Raw genomic sequence first — 22,079 nt, 5'->3', positions numbered from 1 at the left:
AGCTCCACTATAAACATGCCTCCAGCTGTCAGAATTTTCTGATGGGGCATCTCCCCATCTTTTTCTCAAGCACCTGTCCCCAGAGAGATAAGGCTGACTATGACAGCATCCATCCCAAGCTTGCATTAACGGAAGGTAACAACCAGATTTCAGAATTACAGGGAGATGAGACCAAGTTTAGGATACCACTAGAAACTGCTCTCAGAAAGAGGATATTATTTTGGGGAGGGAGATAGTTATATTCTATTGATACCCCATAAGTCGAGATATATCCGATGAATAAAAGGCAATCAATCGCCTATGTAAAGCACAAAGCCACTCGGTCCCACTGAGCATCGTCTTAGTGTTTTCCTCAGTATTATAATGTCCCTTTTATAATAAAAGCCATGTTTATCTCCACTAAGGATATAGGATGAGATAGACTTGCCTGGCAGCGGGTGGGATTCTGGCTAGACATAACTGAGAACTCCCACTCTCAAGGGTGTTACAAATTAGAAAGAAAAAGATAAATCTCTCACTGTTAATAGCTTCCCTGGGCCACAGCTGGAAGGAATAAGGGGGAAACCTGTGGGATCCCAGGAGATGTGGCGGAATAGAGGAAGCAAGCATCTGTCTGAGCTGATTTTGATGCTATTCTGCCTGGGGCCACAGGGGTGAAACAGATGACATTTAAGGCTCCTTCCAGCTTCATGTTTCTTTAAAATGGAATGATTTGGCATTTGTTCACCTGCTTCTAACACTCTAGGGACACAGACTGGACTAGGTGGCCTAAGAGATGCATTTGTAAAAAAATCCATCCTGACCCTCAATGTCACTGTTACTCTTTTTCAAGGTGTGGATAAAATGAGAGTTCCTGTGGCCGGGATTCTCACCTGGCCCTGGTTGACTAGCTCACTGCACATCTGTGGGCAATACATGGCTGTTGACTTGATATAAAGAGCCCCGCCCAGTGCTCTGGGCGCAACACGGTGGCAGGGCTGCAAGGCTGCAGGAGAGCAGAGCAGAGGCTGGAGTGGTGGCAGCGCCGAGGACAGAGGCCCAGAGGACGGCTGTGCGGACAGAGGGGCCCAGAGGCAGGGACTGCCTTGCTGCGTGCAGACTCACTCTGAGTGAATGGGATTCTAGTGACTGACCTGCCACCTGGAAATAAAGTTGGGTATAACCCTTTCACCCCAACAACGTTTTGCTGTCAATTCCTTTGGTCACATTGAATCCATAGCTGACTTGCCTGGGGCTGAAACCCATTGACAAGACACAGGTTACAATCCAAAACTGCAAGAGGCTTTGAGCAGCCAGGCTTCGGCCTTCACTTCACCTTTGCAGGCCGCCTGATTCGATGGCTTTTCTCCCATACACCACTGCTACCACCGTGGCACACAGCCTCGTTGCCTCTTGCCTGGATCACTGCGGCCTTTGGGGCCTCAGCTTCCTGCAGTCTGTCCTGCATGCCGCTGCCCAGAGCCACAGCCTCACACGGCCTCATGTACACCGAAGCAGATGACAAGCCTTCCGTGACTATTCACCGGCTACCCATGCCTTTCAACAGCTCCCACAGTGCCCGTCCTTCCTCTACAAGCAATTCCTTCCATGCATCTTCCATGTGCCCTCAGTTTGGGTCTAAGGGGCACGCGGCTCTAGATCATTCTCCGTTTGCCCACCTCCAAGCTACTTCCATGATGGCACGTGCTTACCCCCCCTGGCAGCAGTGCCCACCTAGGATTCAAGCCCTGACTGCCAACCAACCTCTCAAGACCCAGGTCATCCCTCTCAGGTGGGCTTTTGAAATTGGTCACTCTTTCGCATGATTTGCTTCCCTCTGGCTTATGGTGGAGCTCCATGGTTTATATTCATCCTGTTTCTATTCCCTATGAAATTCTAATTTCCTTGGGAATACGGATTCACTGCATTCATCCTTACACACAGTCAGGGAATTGAACTAATCACGTCCCCAACACATGGACCTTCTCAATGGGTAAGGGATTTGGCACAAGGTGAAACCAGCATGCACAAAGCTTAGCAAATAGACACAATGGATCACACATCCAAAGGTTGTACAAATGCTCCAAAACCGATGGTGGTGTTAAGGAACATCAGGGTCCTGAGCATATCACCAACCCTCTCTAAGGCTTATCTATACAATGGAGGCTAATATCCCTGATGTCTTAGTTCTCAGAAGACCAGCATCCTTCCCAGGCAGAGCACGAAGAGGCTGGTGTGAAAGCACAAAGCCCCACAATCAGCATGTGCAAAATGAGCATTTCTCCTTCTGCAAGTTTGGGTGTGAGGGTTTACATGATCAGAGGGTGAGCCTCCGAGAGGCAGGAGATCACATGGGGTTCAACAGCAGAGTCATTCATTGACTCCCCATTGCTGCTGTTCTTGCTGTCACCACTGTCACTGTTATGAGTGGCTGGAAAGCACAAGACCTACCCAAGATCATAACTGGGGAGCCTGCTGAGGTGGCTCCAGTGCTCAGCCCTGCAGGACATGGATGCCCCTCCACCACAGGGCTGCAAGAGCCCTGCAACTGGGAGCAGGTAAGGGTGGCAGAATGCCATGGCTCCTTGTCCTTCCACTTCGACTAGAACAGCTGTGTGTCTGTGCATCTGTCCATCTATCTATCTACTTACCTACCTATTTTATAGGGGTCGCTTTGAAGAAAAGGTTATAATGCTGCAAAGAGAATTGCATTGGAAAACTATGCATTTAAACCAGTCTTATGAGCTGAGTCGACAGCACTGATCTAATCAATATCATCTAAGTAAGTGAGTGGCTGAACCAGACTCAGTTCTTTAAGTCCCGTCCAGGAAAAGAGCATTAAAGCCATCAACGTAGCTGAAGATGAAACTGCAGGGCACCCCTCAAACTCTCAACTGAGTTTCCAGGAGGTGACAGGCAACAGTGGTACTGGTGTGGCCAGCACCTGTGAGGAGATGAGAAACCTCAAGACAGGAAGTGCCCACTTGACATAGGACACACTGAGGCCATGACAACAGACACATGTATCCCATGTCAACCCAAGCTTCCTGTTTCCAGTCCTACATTCTTGTCCCCATATGATTCACAGGTTGCCTAGCTCTCATTAGCAAAATGGGAGGCTACTCCCCAGGACAGGCATTCCTAAGCCCCTGGGGAGAAAATACCCCCAAGTAACTTCTCCACCTCATTATTCGAGGCCCATGGTTTGCACCTCAGCCTCTTGGGCACCATGTCCTCTCCAAGACAGCTTCACACTAGATTGCTGAATGTTTGATGGCTGAACACACTGCACCCCACCCCACTGCACCCCACCCCACTGCACTTCTTCACTTTGCAGAATGCCAGAGTTCCAGTTAAATGTCCCGGCACTACCACGGCATTGGGATAAGTATGATATGGTGCAGGAAGGTTGGAGGTCGGGAGGCACTGAGCTGGACAGAAGAATCCAGGTAATTCCCATCATTGGAAAAACATCAAGAAAGTGTGTCCAGTAATTTTTCTGCTCCAGGATGATGTTTGTCCAACTACCCTAAATATCTCGAAGAAGAAAAAGAGGGAAGAGCAGAAAACAAATTTCAGTCACTAAACTAGACACAGGTATCATGGGAAGAAGAGCCTCTTTCAGAACTGGAGGCTGCTCCCTTGCTTTATCAGGAGGGGAGGCGGGGTCTGGGACGTTGAGCGGCTGTGCTCTGGGGCAAATCGATGGTAGAGACCACTTGAGACAACCTTGGCTTTCTTCTTCCACCTTTGGCCCTGTCCCCCTCCTTCCCAAAGAAACCAAACCTCCTGCTTACTTATCATTACACCCAGAACTTATTCCCACAGAAGGCAACACCTCACAGAAACCACAGGACCAGAATCCACACTCCAGATTCCACAGATGAAAGTGAAGCTCTCACTGCCAAGATGGACACAGAGCTGGCATCAAGACCAAGGTGTCCTAAATAGCAGTCCTGTCCCTCAACAGACTTGGATTCCAAGATGTCTGATATTTTGTAGAGGTCAGTGTGCAAATACTTTGGCTTTCATCAAGTAAACCAGGTTGCAATGCCTTTCATTAGTGTAAAATCTATCCTCTATTCCTTCCTCTAGGTTCATGCCCTCCGCACTTTGTGCAGCTTAAAAACTTTACATTGTTTTTCAAAACTGAAACAAGATGTGCGTACTGTAGCACCAAGTCCCATAGTAGGCATTCGGGCAATTGAAGCTCTGAGCATGCCGGGATGTCTACTTTGTGTCTGCATCTCTTAGTGTACAGGGCCCCCTTTCCTAAAGCTGGAGAAAAGAACAGAGTTTAGGGACTGGGAATCTAAGGAGACCCCAAGCTTTCCTCCGGCCTCCTAACCTAGCCTGACCTGCTTGCTGTCTAACGATGGCAGCCGATGACTGCATAGATCTGAAGGGTTCCTATCAGAGTTTGGAGTTACAAGTTGCTCACAAAATGGGGTACCTCAGCAGCTTCTCATAGTCCACCTACCCAGAACACAGAGAACTGCGAAGGTTGGAGGCAGATCAAGGGTTTCTCTGGGGCACTGGAGACCAAAGAGGGGACTATACCATGGAGCGATGGCTCCCCTCACCCCTGCTTCAACCATACACGTCCCACTGCCCTTCAAAAACAATACAGTAAAATGCCATGTGGTATCCTGGGGTGGATTTGGGGGGCAAAGAAATAAAAGGATATTAGTAGAAAACCTGATAAAATCCAAAGTCTGCAGTTTAATTAGAAATTTGCACCAACATTATTTTTTTAGTTTTGACAAATGCACCATGGTCAACAGTAGGGAAAACTGGGTAAGGGTACATGGGAACATCCTATACTATCTTCACAACTTTTCCTTAAATCTAAAATTACTACAAAATAAAAATGTATTTATAAAAAATAAGAAATGGGAAAATCAAGTTCCACAGGAATGGAATACAAACCTTCCCCCATTGTTCTCCTCCAGATAAACAGGGATATGGATAACAAATTATTAGGATATTCCAAAAATAGCAAGGGAATAACCAGGACCAGTAAGTGGGCTCTGGCTACTGGGCAGCTGCATGACACGGCTACCTTCTGCAAGCCAGACCACTTTTCCTGCCATAGTGCTTAGTCTACTCCGCTTTCTACACCAGACGTCCGTCTACTGGCTGAAACCACAGGATGAGTCTGGCTAAGCCCTCTCTAAACAGTCAGCATCCCTCAAGGACCAGTGTGCCCAGCTGTTCTTCCTTTCTTGGGCAGTTCAGCCAGGCCTCAAAGGAAGGAACTGAAGACTCTGTGGGTGGCTGGCAGCCACGGGCCTGCACGGGGACAAAGGGAGTTCTCAGGGACCCGCCTTCCTTGCACTGTTCCAGGCCTCCACCTGGAGGGACACCTAGTGGAGTAACAATTCAAAGAGCTCTCCTGCCGGAATCCTACTCCCCGGGGGGGAACAACGCTGATTGGTGGGGCCCCATTCAGCCACCTGTCTTCCCCCTTCTGGTGGGCATCTATCTGCCTGCCCGCAGAGGGCAGAAATGAGCAGCAAGCATCCCACCCTAGCAGGGCAAAGCTTGGGCTGTCCCCAGGCTGCCGTGCCTGGGCTGGGAAGTCTAGTTCCAGGAGTGAGTGCGAGGAAACTCAGGGCTGCTGTACAGGGAAGCTGTCATCTGAACTGCTCAGGTGCACGTTATGCTCCCCACCTGCCAGCCTTCTCTTGTCTCGGTGGCTCAGAACTCAGAATTGGAGCTGGGAAGAGGGATGCCAGTCACTGGGTGGGCCTCCCAAAACCCCAAGAAAGAGGAGGGGCTGTTGGCAGCACCCCATGGTCCTAAAAGTCAGTTGGTTTACACTGCCATCGCTGTCTCCCAAAGGCACTGGCTCTCCTCAACGCTCTGCCGACCACTTGACTTCCATCAAAGGGCCTCTCCCCACTTGAGGACTAATTAATCAGTCAATAAGACTTTGAGGAGCCCCAGGCTCTCAGGTCAGGTGACTCAGCCATCACCTGCTGGTCATAAAATGGGGAGGAGCCTTAGAGACCATGTGATCACGTCTCAGTCCTGGTTTAACCTCAGGTCCTGATTTAATCAGAGGGGTCCCTCCTCAGCTCTGAGTCCCTGGATCTCTTGTCTTATTCTCTCAGGACTTACATGCAAGGACACCTGTTTCCAGTAAGTCCATGGGCTCTAGATATCTTTGGGATTCTCTTGAAAGCTCTCCGCCCTCCAAAATCCAAACCACATCAAAATACCCAACATGAAACATCGCTCATACAATTTCAGGAAGTCTTAGAGTTCCTGAGGCCCACCCTAGGACCCCCTACTGGCTGAGAACCTGCGCTTTTAGTCAAGATCACAACCCTGCTTCAAAGAGCCCTGAGCATCGTCAGCTAGAATTTGGAATATGTTCTAGAGACCTCCTCTACCACCATGGATTAAGATTAGAAGCTTCTCCAGTGTGTATATCTTCCCTGTTTTTTGCCTGGATGTATTTTCTTTTCTATTATCTTAGATGCCCTTTGATTTAGAGCCCCTCCCCTTCCCCCGCCAACCCACTGCAGGTGTTTCCTGGTGGGGATGCCCATTTCGCTTTCCAGGGGGATGAACCAAAGCAGCAGGATGGCAGGTGGGGCCAAGCTCCCCCATGGCTTACAAATGCAACGTGACACTCAGAGCTTGCAAGCAGGAGACAGAAGGGGCATCTCAGGATAACCAGCTCCATGATCGGGGTGGGGTAGCTGTAGAAAGTAAGGATATCTTGTCCTAACTTCCTGATAAATCACCAGCCATGGGATGATACACCATTGGAATAGAATGGTGGAAAGAGAGCAATTTTTCTTCCCCCATACTATGGCAGAGGCTGCCAGCTGCTCATTATGATCCAGTTTCTTCTCTTCTGCCTGGGGACACTCCATTTCTCAGCCTTCCTCACAAGCAGTGAAATCACACACGTGGCTGGGTTCTTAGCATGAGGGGAAGAGCCAGGCCCCCCTCCAGACCTGGCCCATTACCCACATGTACGCTTGCATGTCCATTTCCCCTCCCAGCTGGCCGGAATGAGGATGGATGGCTACAGTGACCATGGGCGCCACACAAAGAAGAGGGTAGAGCTCCGTCAGCCATGTGACCACGTGGAGGAAGGCTTCTCCTCCAAGTGCCCCTGTTCACACCGCTCTGTGACCTATCTGTGTTGGAAACGTTACAGATTTTGCATCTACTTGCTATAGCAGTTGGCTTAGTAAGCATTCTTCAGAATGCCCATTTTGGAATTGGGGAAGACATCTGTATTTTAGCTTCAGTAAAATTAACAGTAATTAATGCTTATCGAGCATTCATTATCTTAAGAGCCTTATATTTATTAACTCTTCATCCTTACAGCAAATGCATATGATAGGGGCTATGAACCCCATTTTACAGTTGGAGGCACAGAAAGGCTAAATAACTTGCCCAAGGCCACACAGCCACTAATTTTAGGAGCTGGTATTCAAACCCAGGCAGTGTAGGTAACAGAGTTTGTCTTTTCACCACTGCCACGAAGTTGCATGACATCCATAAAATCAAATATACTGCCAGTCAGATCAGCTTGTTCTAAATTATTCCCACATCCTAGGGTTACTACTGTCATCCTTGTCAGGGGGTTCCAGGCACCCTGACCCACAATCTCCAGCGTAGAACCTAGGGCCTCGCCATCAGCTTCCACACTGCCTTAGGTCCCCCGTAGGTGTGTCGCCTGGATCATGGCATCCTTGCCTTCGCATCCCTTGGACTCCATCCCCACCAAGACTCCACTCTGACTTTAAGTGAGTCATCCCTGAATCAGACCACCACTCAACTGCCCCCTCTAGACATTGTCTCCAGGCAGTGCTTCTACTTACTTAGATAATGGAGTTCCACATCATCTCCAAAGACTCACCTCTCCTAGGTGGGCATGTGTTTGCCTGCCAGGTTCTTCGTGGCTTGCCCTAATCCACTTCCTGCCTAACTCCCAATTCCCATTATGACTTCATTCATTCATACTTTTATTGGGTGTCCACCAAGTCCTAGGCACTGTGCTAGGCACAAAGAGAACAGTGAAAACAGGGAGACACACCCCTGGCCCCGGATCAATAGGATCGGAACACTGACCCTTCTGCAATCCCATCCTTCCTGTGTCTGAGCACATCACCTTCCCTCCAAATGAAAGATCTGAAAACATTTCTATTTTATTCTGGAATCTCAACCTCTTCCTCTTTTGGGTCTCAACACTTTAATTCCAGGTTTCCCCTCTAATCCCTTAGTGTTGTCTGATGTTCTGGGAACGGCATGATGGCACCAAAAGCCCCACTTGTCAAAGCCAGTGTGAAGGTGATCTCAGAAGCGTGGAGTCAGTGACCCAGAGGGGGAGAAGGTATCTGTCATCTCTCTTGAGAACAGAGAACGAACCACTGTGGCACTCAGCTGCCGAGATGTTTGTTTTCTTTATCTAAATGTGTAACAGGAAATTAGGCAGTTCACCTTTGCAGATCATTTGCATATCACTTATGCAGGAGGCAGATGGCACCTCTTTAAGAAATGAAAAATGAAAAAGAAGGCATATAAGGAGGAGTTTATCTCTGCCTCTCCCCTGGCTCTTGTAGACACGCCCTGGAATCTGCATCAAGCAGGGGAGTGCAGACACACACACACAGACACACACACGCATGCATGTGTGCCTGAATTATCTGCATTGGGCTGTGTTAGGTACCAGGAACCAGCAAACTCCCAAGCCCAGCAGACCTCAGTAACCTACAACAGCAGAGAGGTGCAAATGCCCCCGTTTTGGTGTCAGCTTGCAGGGAGAATCCTCCAGTGCTCTTCCTGTCTAAGAAATCACTCACTTCTCCTGAGCCTCAGCCAGTGCCCCAAACAAAAAAATCGTTCACAAATCACTTGCACTCCACTCTAAGATTTGAGAGCAGGACTATATAAACACTGACCACAACTGGCAAGTACTGATGACCCAGTATTCCTATCTAAGTTCAAACCTTGGGAAGGAGATTTTCCAGAGGTGGTCAGTTTAAAGGCCCTGCTGTTTTGGGGGCAGCTGCCCGATTCCAGTGTATTTCCCAGTGGTTAGGAAATCCCTATCTGTGACCCAAGAATTGCATCTGGAAATAAGATTATTCGGGGGATTCTCCTGCCTTGGGTGTGACCAGAACTAAGGAGGACAATATAAACAATAGTTTGTCTGTAAAAGCTGTATTCTAGGCTCTTTACACAAATTAACTTGCTTAACATCAAAATAACTCTATTGAGAGACTATATTTGCCCTCAATTTTAAAATGGGGAAGTTCAGTAAACATTAGGAAAAATGTATCAAGGTCCCATGGTTGCTAATGGTGGTGTTAGGATGTGAACAAGATTACATCCAAATACAGAATTCCCTTGTTACCCTGATGTCTTCCAATACAGAAAACAAGACTTTAGGGTTCATTACTGATGTGACCTCTGGCAAATTTACTTCTGTCTTTTGTCTTGCAGAAGGTGAGGGGCGGGGGGAGTTGTGTATACATTAGGACGCTGTGAGCAACTGAACATAAAGATATGACACAAGCTACTCTTTGAATATGGAGAGTATGATGCCTACCCACCATCGGTGGGAAACGCAGTTCTCCAATGGGCACCATGGTGCACAATGGTGTTTTTATTGCAATAGCCATCCTTTCTTAAATTCATGCTTCCTTGGGACCAAAGACATATGTTTCAAGTCAGATGGCCTCAGCTTACACCTGGTATAGAACTCATAAAAAAGGAACTGCAGGTTACCTGGAATGTGGATGTTTTCCCACCTCACTCTCCTTTCCTTAAATTCCAATCTGCCCCAGAGCCCACGCACATGAGATGGATTTACTCCTTACAGCTCTCCAGGAGTCCAGAGCAACAGTTCACAGTCGTTACAGCAAGAACACCGCAGTATCACTTGGAGATGTGATAGTTTTTGTTTTTTTATCTTTTAAATCAGCATTAAGAAATCCTAAGTGCACTCCCTGAAGAAAGTTTGAAAACTGAGTTTGCGCACAGTCTGGTCAGACCCTGGTGAAGCCAGGAGAGGCCAGATTGGTATATTTAAACATCCTCGCATGGAACAAACAAGATGCACCTCCTGCTTTTATCAACACCAACATAAATTTGAGCTCAGCCAGACAGGTCACAAGAGTGCAAAGGCAATTAAACAGTGCTGGTTCCAGCTAGACTCAAGAAATCTATGATCCATGGGCCCTTAGTAACCACACCACTGCCTTTCTTGGAAATGACTGAAAAAAATTGGTCTGGATGCTAAAGAGAGACTTCATTTTGATATTTCCTGGCAGGTCTGCCCTGGCCATCCGTCTGTGGCTACAGCTGCATTGCGCTCCCTTCTCCATATCTGGGGGTCTTGGACAGCTTGGGTGGTTCAAGAAACTGCCCAGTTTGCTGGAGACATTCTACCTTCCCCACTGTTTGGTCTACTTGGCTTCTTACCCTCTCATGATGGTCTATCATCTGTCGTCCTTGAGTTGTACCACTATGAGAAAATTACAAAGGGCCATTCTCAAACATGCCACTTTTCTTCAGGCCATGGCTAAAGTGAAGTGCCTTGAGGGACCAGTTTTAAAGTCTGGGTCATGTCATCAGGCAGAGCCATCAGGATCACCCAGATATGACCGATCTGTAGATGTCAGCTCCAAATGCCCCGCCTCCTGGTCCACCAAGCTCGGGCTAACAGGACAGTCACACCTGGATCCTAACCCACATTATGACCATTCATTCCCTACAAAGATGAGACAAACAGCTACCATGCCTCTCGACCTCCAAGGCACCACCCCACCCTCTCTTTATACCCCCTATCCAAATGCCTCACACATTTAAGGTACCCAAAGTTAATCTCCCATCTTTTTCAGACATCTGCCTCCCCATCAGTTTGCAGAAATTATCCCATCTCTGTATCTCAGGATGTACCTATATATCCCCTTTTGGGGATAAATACCCACTGGTCCTTTCCCTGGCAATAATAAGACTGTCAGAACTACTCAGTGATCCATGGTGAGAAGATTCCCAAAGACTAAGGAAAAAATAATTCTGGGTGCAAAATAAGATACCTGTTAATGAAAAAAGTAGACAACTGTGTGGAAGTGAAACTGAAGGTGACGTCCCCTCTCGCGATCAGAAGGCTTTTTCTAAGGCCAACCTGCACCTCCCTCCAGAGCTGGCAACAGAACATCCTCTCTTGCTTCATCTTTCCTGAATCATTGGGATAGTTCTGGTGAGCAATACAGTAATTGGACATTTTGCCCTTTTACTTTGGGTTCTACCTTCTTATCAAGATCCACCTTTAAAGACAAGATAAGCCTACATGGTCCCCAGGTGACTTCAGAGAATAAAAAGTGGTGTGGGTGGGACTGAGTTGGAAGATGTTAAAATGTAGAACCAAGCTGAGCTTGTCTATGTGTGCCCTTGGGTGCACACATATATATATGAGTCCGTTTGCATGGAGAATGAGTATTAATGCAAGTGAGAACACAAGGCACATGTCAGTGCAGTGTAAGGATATGGTTAAGTTAAATGTCCAGGAGGAAGGAAGGAGTGAACTATCGAGAGAATAATAAACAGGTAAGTCAAAGTACAGGAGTGGCCACAGAAAAACCTGGGTGTGGGTGTGCTTGTGCGTGATCCAGAGTGACAGGGCTAATGGACATGACACAGACACGTAAGCAAGGTGCTAGCTCGGCCGCTGAGTCCTGCAGCAGGAAAAGCCACCTTACCCTGTAGTAATCAGTGCTATAGACATCTCTGGACATGCCGAAGTCTCCGATCTTCACCAGCAGATTGGCTCCAACCAGGCAGTTCCTGGTGGCCAGGTCCCGGTGCACGAAGTGCTGGGATGCCAGGTACACCATGCCCGAGGCAATCTGACTGGCGATGTGGAGCATCTGGGAGAGCCCCAGCTCGCCTTTCGCCTGGCGTGGCTGCCCGTCCACGAGAATCATAGCATCTGGCCCATGGGCCCTGTGAAGGGTGAGGGGAGAAGGGGTGGGGGCAGAGAATTCAGGACATCAGTGGGAGCAGCGTTCTTCTTCTGTGGAACGCATCACAGAGTCACAGACACCGATGAAATCTCCCTTCTCAGCCTCCTATGGCCCATTTCTACTACCCAAAATTATAGTATGAGTGTGGATATGGGTAAAACACTACAATCAGATTCCCAACGAAGATGGTGTAGACATGGGATCAGGGAATAAACCTACGCCTTTAAATATTTTACCGCTATCCAGGGGTTTCCCAAATTCTAGATGTCTATTGTAGAATAATTCATGAAACAACTAACTCTTACGGAGCCCGTACCATATCCCAAGCACTGCTCTCAGGATCTTAAATATATTGATTCACTTAATCCTCCCACCCCAATTTTAAGATGAGGAAACGTTTACAAAATGATCCAATCACCTGGCCAAGGTCACAGAAGTCCCAGAGTGGCCATATGAGTCACCAGAAAGCAGACTGAAACCAGCCACTGGCTTTAGAGGAGAGCATTTTACTCTAAGGAGCATCAAGAGGGCTTGTTAAGTAGGTTCCTGGCCCCGCCCCCAGGAGTCTGATTGGTAGATGGGACTCAGTCATTTGCATTTCCAGCACGCTGCCTGTTCTGACATCACTGACGCATCTCTGGACAGCAAGACTCTGCAGTCCCACCCCCAGCCTCTCCGTCATACTGCCAAGGGCTGCGTATCTTCTGTTGGTGGCAGGGCCAGATGGAGAAATCCAGTAACGGGGAAGCAGGGGCCTGGGGAGGCTAGCACCCACTCCAACCCAAATCAAGGGCCTGGATTTGTTATCCAACCACCTCGTCCTGTCATACCAGTCACTTTTAGAATTCACTCTTTTCTTCCGAAAGCCCAGTGAGTTGTAACCACACCCAGGGCCCTTGTTTATGACAGTGTGCGCCAAGCAGCCATGGGGTACAGCGAGGCCTCGGCCTGTTTTACTGCGTCTTCAATTTCCACTGAAAGGCACCATTAAATGTGAACACGTTCATTTTATTATCTCCTGTGGGCTCTGTGTCCCTCAGCCCTCTGACAGAGCTACTCATCAGCTCACAGGGAAGGGGGATCAGCGGGCAAACCTGCACCCCCGTGGACCAGAATACCTGGAGCCCGCCCCGAAAAACCACCAGCCAGGAGATATGACAGGAGGAAGGATCTTCTCCCTGCCTCTGCCTCTTCCTTTATACTGGGCATGACAGTGGCACAGAGAGGCACCCAGATGGTGGCCACTGGGGCTGAAGGCACTGCTGAATCCACAGAGAAGCCCTAGTAGAAAATACAGAACGGCCCAGGGGAATGGATGACAGGGAGAGAAAGATCCTGAATACTGAGAAAAGGCAGTGCCTGTATTTAAAACGATCTGGTTCACAGTTCCAATACAATAATTTTAATGGTAGTAGCTCCCTACCGTTGACTGAACACCTAACTACGTGGAAAACTCGTCCAGGTATTATACAAATACAGTGATTTAATATGCATAACATCAAAGCTGTGAAGCAGTTATTAATAGTCTTATTATCTAAGGAGAGAGTTAATGTTTAAGAACTTGCCCCAGGTTGTGTCACTACGACCCGACAAATTCAGAATGTGAGTCTGAATCTGTCTTGTGATAAGCACTGAGTTTTCTAGGAAAGGAATAAATGTCACTGGGGAGCAGAGTTCAGAAATTTTAGAACTTCCTAGAGATACTTTCAATTCCTTTAGGGCCATTTTTGGAAACCTAGCTCAAAAGCAGAGGTCATTATCTGCTACCAACCCTTTCCATTTCCTCCTCAAAAGCACAGCACCCAGTTGGGTGTCCCACTTCAAGGAAATGCTCATCAATTTTAGGTGAATGTGCTGGAGTGTTAACAGCCTACATTTGAATTCTGAAGATCTTGTTCTCAGCCATGGAATACAAGGGGATGCAGAAGGCAGGAAAGACCACATTTTAAGTGTAGAGGGCCTGATCACTCTAAACAGCTTCCTGGGACCCTAGACTCTGAACCCTGGCACATGGCGGCCCCCCTGACTTCATGGCACTACTTGGAGGTGGGAGATGTGGGAGGCAGAGATGTGCTAACCCTGCTCGATGGCAAGATGCTGTCTTCTCTGGTAGGCCCCCCACAACTCCATCCAGGACTTCTGGCTGGAGTTTCAGTCTCTTACTGGAACATCAAGGACATCTCAAAATCCAGACAACCTTGCTCCAGGCCTGGGGAATCCCTTCTTGCAACAGATGCAATCTTTCCAGGACAGCGGTATCCAGTAGAATTTTCTGTCAATGAAAATAATCTCTACGGCACAGCCGGTACGGTAGCCACGGGGTATAGTGTGTACTTGTGAGTGCTTGAAATGTAGCTGGCATGATCAAGAAACTCAATTTTTAAATTTTACTTAACTTTAAGTAATGTAAATTTAAATTCCAATATCCATATGTGGCTACCGTACTGGACAGCATGGTTCTAAATTTATCTGAGGAAAATCTGCTCTTTTTTTTTTTTCAGCTATCACTATCCTCTGATAAGCTTGGAACATTGTGCCTTCTTATCATCCACAGAAAGTCCGTGGCAAGAAGGTTTCCACGAGGCATGTAGGGTGTTAGCCTCACCTTGTAACACTGAGAAACACTGGGCATGAAATGGGAAAGCTGCTTGCCGTGCACAGGACGCCACGGCCGTGCAGTGGGAGGGGGCAGTTGGGGGTGGGCAGGTCCACTGGGCCCCCTCCTTGGACCCATCGCATACCCCCTCTTCTTCCCCATCCCCCTTGTTCAGGAGGAAGGGCACAGGTTGCTGTCACAGCATCCTCAGCTCATTCCCCCGAGAAATCAGGGGCGAAGCCCTGAATCCAGCTGCTCAGGAGACGATGCAGAAGAACAAAAGGTTGCTTCTCGTCCTCCGTCCCCAGGCTGATGTGTTCCCAGGGACAGTGTGCCTTCTGGCTCCAGCGAGACCCCCAGGGGTTCGGTGGGGCTGGGGAACAGGGGGGACCGCAGTCTTCACTTACCTGAGGAACTTGTTCAGGTCCCCATGCTTCATGTACTCAAACACCATGATGAGGGGGTCTCCGTCGCCACACACGCCATAGAACTTGACAATGTGCTCGTGCTGCAGGTTGGTGAGCAGCTCAGCCTCCCTCTGGAAGTCCTTCCGGGCAGCCAGGGTGGGATCCTTCAGGGCCTGGAGACAGGGCGGGACGTGGTTCTTACCAACCAGAAGGCAGATGGCTGTCCATTTTCTGTCCATTTCTGTTCTCCAGGGGAAGAAACCTGGTGCCATAAGGAAGATACTGCTGGTTCCCAACAAATAAGATTTGAATCAGGGTTTAAAGACCATGAGGCTACATCACAACAGCCAAGCCTGACTCTTTCCTACTTTGACATTTTCATCCCTGAGGAAGCAGAAACTGACCTTCTGACGCTCACGTCCTGACTACCGGCCAGAGATTCAAATCATGTTCATCTCAGAGCCCTGGGCTTCCTGGGAGATCAGTGAAAACGGCCAGGGAAAGGGAGTGGAGAGGTGGGAGGCCTCACAAAGGCCCCCTCCCCTAAGGTTTCCTTGAAGAAATGGTCCCTCAGCTGCAAGAAAGAGTGGGAAAACCACTGCCCACGTGCTTTAACTTCTGTGTTAGCCTCAGCCCATACCCTACCAGAAATCAGGCAGATGACATAAAAACATCTCCTGCCCCTTTCTCTTCTTTGATTTTAGACTGTGAAGGAGTGTAGTATCTTTGCAGAGAAATGCAAATGCTTTGGCTTCTGGAAGGCACCTGCGTCCTGTGAGTTGGGGGTTCAAGGGAGTGCAGGGGGTAGGCAGGACAGCAGCCGTGGAAGCGGCAGCTCGTGGGCAGAAGCCTTAGCATCCTGCAAAGCCCAAGAGCAGGATGGAAAACGTGGGTGTCTGGTGGCCACTAAAATGCCACAGCTCAGCCCCTGTGGGAGTGGAAGACCTGGTATGAGGCGGAACCACCAGACCGGGCCACTTGTGCCATGAAGATAAATGGAAGAGCAACAGTTAGGAGGCCGTCGGTTGTGAATATGGTTTTCCTGCAGCAGAAGAGGACGGTGAGACCAAAGCAGAAGACTGAGTACATGCGAGGGATGTTGGATGGGGCACTGCCACGGGGATATGGCGATGCTGGCCATGAACGAGGATGGACTGTGGGGGGCCGGCCCATTTCTGCAGGAGGCACAGCCTGCACAGGTGTGTGCAGACCTATCGCCAGCCTTCCCACCCTCCCCACGAGGTCAGAAGGCAAGTGGGGCCAAACACCAACCTGCTCCACTAACCCAGCTTAGCTACGTCTATAGACACGATACCAGGGATTGAAGGAGAGAGAGGGACGTTTGCACACCGTTTCCAGGTTTGTGCAAATCTAGACTGATGGGAAATTGGTTCACATCCTCACAGGCATGTGGCCTTTTCTGGTTATTTAAGCAGACTGACCTCGCCTAGATCGGGCTGCATTTCTCTAGCTGGAGATCTTTCTCTTGCCCCAGCAACCCCCATCCGCTGAAATCCACAGGGCTGCCTCGCTTACAGGGCTGCAGGAATGTGAAGATGCAAAAACTGTTTCTAGGAGGCCCGTCAAACCTCTATCAGTCATTAGCATACATTAGACATGATGGACTCTTAACACAAAAGGGCCCTAGCTATCATCTGCCTCCATCTGCCCATTTCTGGAGTTGGAGAAACTGAGGCAGCCCTGCCCAGGAATCAGCACACATGCACACCTTAAATGACAAAAGCTTAAAGTTAAACTGGACCTCAGCAATCTCTTGGGTGTCAAAGTTCAATGCAGTGCTTCTAGAGTCTTGGTCCCTCATCCAGGGATCCAGCCTGACTCCACCTTTCGTTCTTTACCAAATTCGAAGGTTTCACCAAAACAGTGTTTGAAGACAGGAGTCTACCATTGACAAAAATGTTGGAAGCTATCTAATGTAGCTTTCCCATTTTACAGGTGAGAAAAACTGAGTCCCAAAATGGGCAAGCCGTTTGCCGAAGATCCTGTGAGAAGTAATCGTTTAGTCTGGAGCCTGAACCCTTTCCTCTCCAACATACCTGCTTGAATGGATTTATCAGAACAATTGGTCCCTAGGCAGGTCACCAAAGAGAATGGTGTGTACCGAAGTTAGAAGATGTGGAAGCGCAGAGGAGAGGGTCAGGAAAGACAAGGAGAGCAGGCGGCCAGCAGAGCAGAGCTTCTCAGGAAGCTACCCAATAATAAAGGAAAGAGCTTCCGTGTGTCCACCTTCTGCCAGAACAAAGACATGTGAGAAGCCTTCTTGCTATGGGTGGAAGAAGGCAAAGGGTCATGGAAAGTGGCAGCCTCTCTGTGACCCAACTCCTCAGCTGCAGGGGCTGGGACATGGCTATAGGATGACTGCCAGTGATTTATTTATTTTCATGAGGAATATGAGAGGAAAAAAAAAAAAAAGGAACCCAGCATGGGTGGGATGGGAGAATACCAAGATTTATGTGAGCACTGGATTTATGAGAGGGAAAGTAGATCAGATTTGGGGCCAGCCAAATGGCCTCTCTCCATCTCTGTAAATCATCCTCTCCCACAGTCCGGATGCCAGCGGCCGCCATTGGATATTTCCGTTCTCAGCTCCTGAGCAGTGCCAGCCAGTGTCCCCAAGGCTGTTGCCTTCCAACAAGAGGCAAATAGATGCTCTTCATCTGAAAGATGAGGCACGAAGCAACTGCCATCTCCTAGGCTTCCCACATGCCTTCTCCTAGTTCTCTCTCCGCCTTTGGCTGGGTTTTCCAGCTCCTGGATCAAGCCTGGGGCTCCTATGTAATTGGCAAAGGGACAGGTGGGTGGCCACCATCCCCAGGGATTGATGCCATCAGGACCGGAGCAGATTAGTGTGGAGGAAAATCAGCTCAGAGACTCTCCTGTCCCTCTCTATAATGTTTACCCCCAACACCTTCTGCTGAGCTGGAGAACTCAAAGTGGGTCACCAGCCAGTGGAATGGGGAAGGACTGTTACTTCTCACAGCTGCAGGGTCTTGCTAACAGGTTACAGAAGCCAGGGAGGCTCCTGACTATGCCCTATGCACAGTGTTCATAGCACAAAGAAGAGCTCTGGATTTTGCCCCTCCTGCCGCCTTCTTCATCCCTCAAAGTTTGGAGACATCACCATTTCTGATCTTACCTTATGTCCATCAGACCTCATGTCCACCCAGCCCTGGGTTTCAGAGAGCTGTGTAATCATATGGGAGGGAAGCAGCCTAGATGCATGAACATTCAAATTTCTCAACAGCTCCCAACTTCTTCCAAGCCATTTAATATCCCACCTTGCCCAGCCTAGGGGGTCTATTGCCTTCCATTGTCCTTTTCTTTTATTGGGGGAAGATATTTTAAAGGCTGTTGGGTTTCAGAGTTCATTAATATATGGAAACCCATTTTATATGTGTGGAAAACAGACATTTCTAAATGTTCAAACACACACACACACACACACACTAATCAACCCTTAAGTATGCAATCACACTAAGACCTTTCTCTTAGTCTCTCAAAATCCACTGTCACTTCTCCTGCCTGAGTCTCTTGAACAACTTATGAAGAAGGAAGATAGGTAATTATCACATAGACAGGGAAACTTTTCCCATCTATCTTTAAGCTTAAAATTGGTTTTCTGCTGTTTTCAGGATAAAATACAAACTCCTTAATACAGTCACGGGCTCTAAATGTTGAGTCTCCCCCTCTCTCTCTACCTCCTCTACCTGCCTGCATTTATTACACTTCAATCTCACTAGTCTTTCTATCCTTTGTACCCTTCGAGCTTTTATCTGCATCAGGCCCTTTGCACATGCTGTTCTGTTGGCCAGAAACACTCTTACCTGAGCTAAATCCACATGGCTGTCCAAATTAACTGGTACTGTCCATGATCTCTGAGGAACATACTGACTGGTGTTCATTCAACCCTGAACATTCACTGCTAGATGAATACTCAGAGAGACCCTTCTGTCCCAGGGAGGAGCTTACCAAGGCTCAGCTGTGATTGCTTCCAAATTCACTATGACCATTAGATCTGATAATGTCATTGCTTAAAGTGATGCTATGTCAGGAAAACCAATGAAATAAGAGTGCATAGAGGGGGCTGTTTTGATGGAAACTGAGGATGAATACTTTAGAAAGAACTACAAAAAGTCAATGGTAAATAAAGTGTTATGAATAGGAGGAAAATCTATTTTTTTTAACGGGAAAACAATAAAACTGAGATTGTGCACTTAGATTGTTTCACAAATGTTTTAAATTCCTGCTCCAAATTAAAGTAATTGGAACTGGAAATCATGAACTCCCAAAACAGCTCTCCAAACCCAAAAGAACCCAAAAGCTGAAGTTCTGACATATTGAAAAAATACATAGGACTAAATCTAAATGATTAAAATTATCAATAACCAGAACAGGAATTTCCTTGAGCTAAAATTAATTTTATAGGACTAGGCTGATTGAGATATTAAAATAAAATAAATGTTCAAAGAGAATGAAGAAATAATTGTTTCCAATAACCAAGAAGGTATACAGCCAAAACAGGGAGAAATAAAATTAACAATAAAACTAAAAACCAATTAGTACCTTGGAAATAAATTATGTGGTTATTGAAGTTAAAACAAAAACCTCCACAGACAGGACAAACTTGACACTAGCTAAAACCACAAGAGGAATTCACGACACGGAAAAATGTTGAGAGTCACCCAGAACCCAGCACGGAGAGACAGGAAAAATAGGCAAAGTGTAATGAGCACCACGTGCCATCGTCCTAGAAGGAAAGGCGCTGCTGGATTTGAGTGTTGTCCCACCACCGATTTGCCCTGGGACCTTGGGCAAAATGCTTACCTCTCTCCGTGCCTCAACATCCCCTTCTGTAAAATGGGGATAGTGACGATGCCTGGCTCTTAGGATCTCTGTGAGAATGAAATTAATAGGCGCACAGCACTTATGGCAAGGCCTGATGTGTAGTGAGCCCCCTAATCGGTGTTCTTTGTTAGATGCTGTCATCATCGGCAACATTCTTCCCCCCTCCTTCTTAAATGTCCTTTCAGGGCCCTAAATTCTATGACTCTGAGACATGAGCTACAGAGCCTACAGGTCTTCTTTCCTCCTCCATCCCAGTATCTTATACAGCACCAGGCACATAGTAAGTGCTCAATAAATACTTATGGGATGAATAGATTAAGTGTATTTTTAAGAATGTGATCAATCCTTGAGAGAAAAAAGTTTTAACACACACTATGATTTATCACAAAGCTAACACCAGTGTATCCTCAATGTAAGTAAAAAATAAAATATTGCCAACCCCCCAGAAATTCCCCTCACCCCATGCCCTGCTCCCCTGGCATGCTCTGCCTCGTCCCAAAGCCAACCACTATCCTGACAGGGAATTCAGGACCTTGCTCTTTTAAAAAAGTTTTTACTAACTAAATGTGAATACCTAACACTAGGGTTTGGTTTTATTTGCTTTTTTTTTAATTTAAATAAGTGGAATCACACATATAGCATTATATCTATTTCCATATTTATCCTTTTTCATTCAACATTGTGTTTTTTAAATTCTTCCATGTTGTTGCAAGTAACTCTAGTTCATTGACTTTCCTTGTTGAATAGTTTCCCATTGTATGAATATACCGTATTTATTTATCTATGTTGCTATTGATGGACACTGTGGTTGTTGCTAGCTCTGGACTGTTATACATAATGCTTATGAACATTCTTAGATATATCTCTTGGTCGATAAATAGATGATAGATAGATAAACAGGCAGACAGATAGATAGGATAGAGCCTAGAAGTAGAAATACTGGGTCACACAGAATGCTAATGTTCTAGAATACCAAACTATTTTTCAGAACAATTATTCCTCTTTGCATTCCCACCAGCAGACTAGGAAAGTTGAAGTTGCTCCATGTCCTTGTCAGCACTAAGCACTGTCGGTGCTATTTAGCCATTCTGGTTGGTGTACAGTGGTATCTCATGGTTCCATTTGCATTTCTTCTGATGATTAATTACACTGGACACCTGTCTCACATTCTTATCCGTGATTTGGCTACCAGAAGAGACTCTTTTGAGATCTTTGGAGCTGGTGTATTGTTTGCCAAATGACTTTTTAAAAGTGGCCATGACCTATTTAAAAATATCACAAATCACATGATTTTAATGTTACCGTTACACTGCAGATATACACAAGCTACCCTCTGTCTTGTCCCATTCTCCATTCCTTTCATGAGTATTCTCTTGTCTCCCCAGCAGACTGTAAACGCCTTCAAAACAGGCCGAGATTTCTACTTTTTGTTTCCACCATAGCAACGGCTGGGCAAAAAACTCTTGCCAGTTGATTTACAAACGCAACTTTTAGAAAACCTAATCTTGGGTTATTCCTGGATATGTTTTCTGAAAGTCCACAATTACCCTACATCAACATGAGAACAAATTGAAGAGGAAGGAGCCTGCAAAAAGCAGTAAAATCCAAAGAGGACAGGAAGCAGGATGTGCCATTTCTCTGCTGTTCTCCAGAGAAGAGCGTCTCCTGCCGAGACGGACCGACCGGGTGGCGGGCAGCATGCAATCCCAGAGCGCCCATCTCCTCAAGCTTCCCAGACCCAAGGGGAGAAGGAAAGCCTTTTAAAAGGATGAAAACAGAAACACATTTTCCACATTACCCAATCTGGGTACTGCCCCAAATGCCAGACCACTCAGAGAGAAACATTTCCCAAGGTTTTAGGCCATCATTTCATTTCCTGCTCAAAGAGTAAAAATGTTCAGCGCATTCACCAGTCCCCAGACAGATGCTGGAACACCCAGTGGATCACTGTCACCTTTAAATGAAAAATTTCGTGGACGTGTAGATTCTAAGTTTAGGAACGAATCATAGACGTTTCCACATCCCTGGTCCATCTGACTGTCCCGCATCTACGGACACTGACGGAGCAAGTTCATTGTCAGAATGTCTACTAATAATAATCATTAGCCTTTCATGGGGGCAATACTCTAGCTCCTTATGGATTTTCTAAAGCAGAGGTCAGCAGACACCACCTATTTTTGTAAAAAAAAAAATTTATTGGAAAACAGCTGGCACCAGTTTACATATGGTGTGCGC

At 47.2% G+C, this 22,079-nt stretch overlaps 1 protein-coding gene across 4 annotated transcripts in view; it reads right to left on the bottom strand.

Annotated features, from left to right (window-relative positions):
• NTRK3 (neurotrophic receptor tyrosine kinase 3) overlaps positions 1 to 22,079 on the bottom strand; it is a 351,764-nt gene that overhangs the window by 48,336 nt on the left and 281,349 nt on the right. For all 4 annotated transcript variants that reach the window (XM_073226998.1, XM_073226999.1, XM_073227000.1 and 1 more), the window contains 2 exons: positions 14,979 to 15,151; positions 11,712 to 11,955 (listed from right to left, as the gene is read on the bottom strand). In XM_073226998.1, the coding sequence (XP_073083099.1) occupies positions 11,712 to 11,955; positions 14,979 to 15,151 (417 nt within the window). The remainder of the gene's footprint in view (positions 1 to 11,711; positions 11,956 to 14,978; positions 15,152 to 22,079) is intronic.

This window comes from Manis javanica, chromosome 18 (genome assembly GCF_040802235.1).
Source record: "Manis javanica isolate MJ-LG chromosome 18, MJ_LKY, whole genome shotgun sequence".
Lineage (NCBI taxonomy): Eukaryota > Metazoa > Chordata > Mammalia > Pholidota > Manidae > Manis > Manis javanica.
This window is presented reverse-complemented; position numbering and strand designations above follow the sequence as displayed.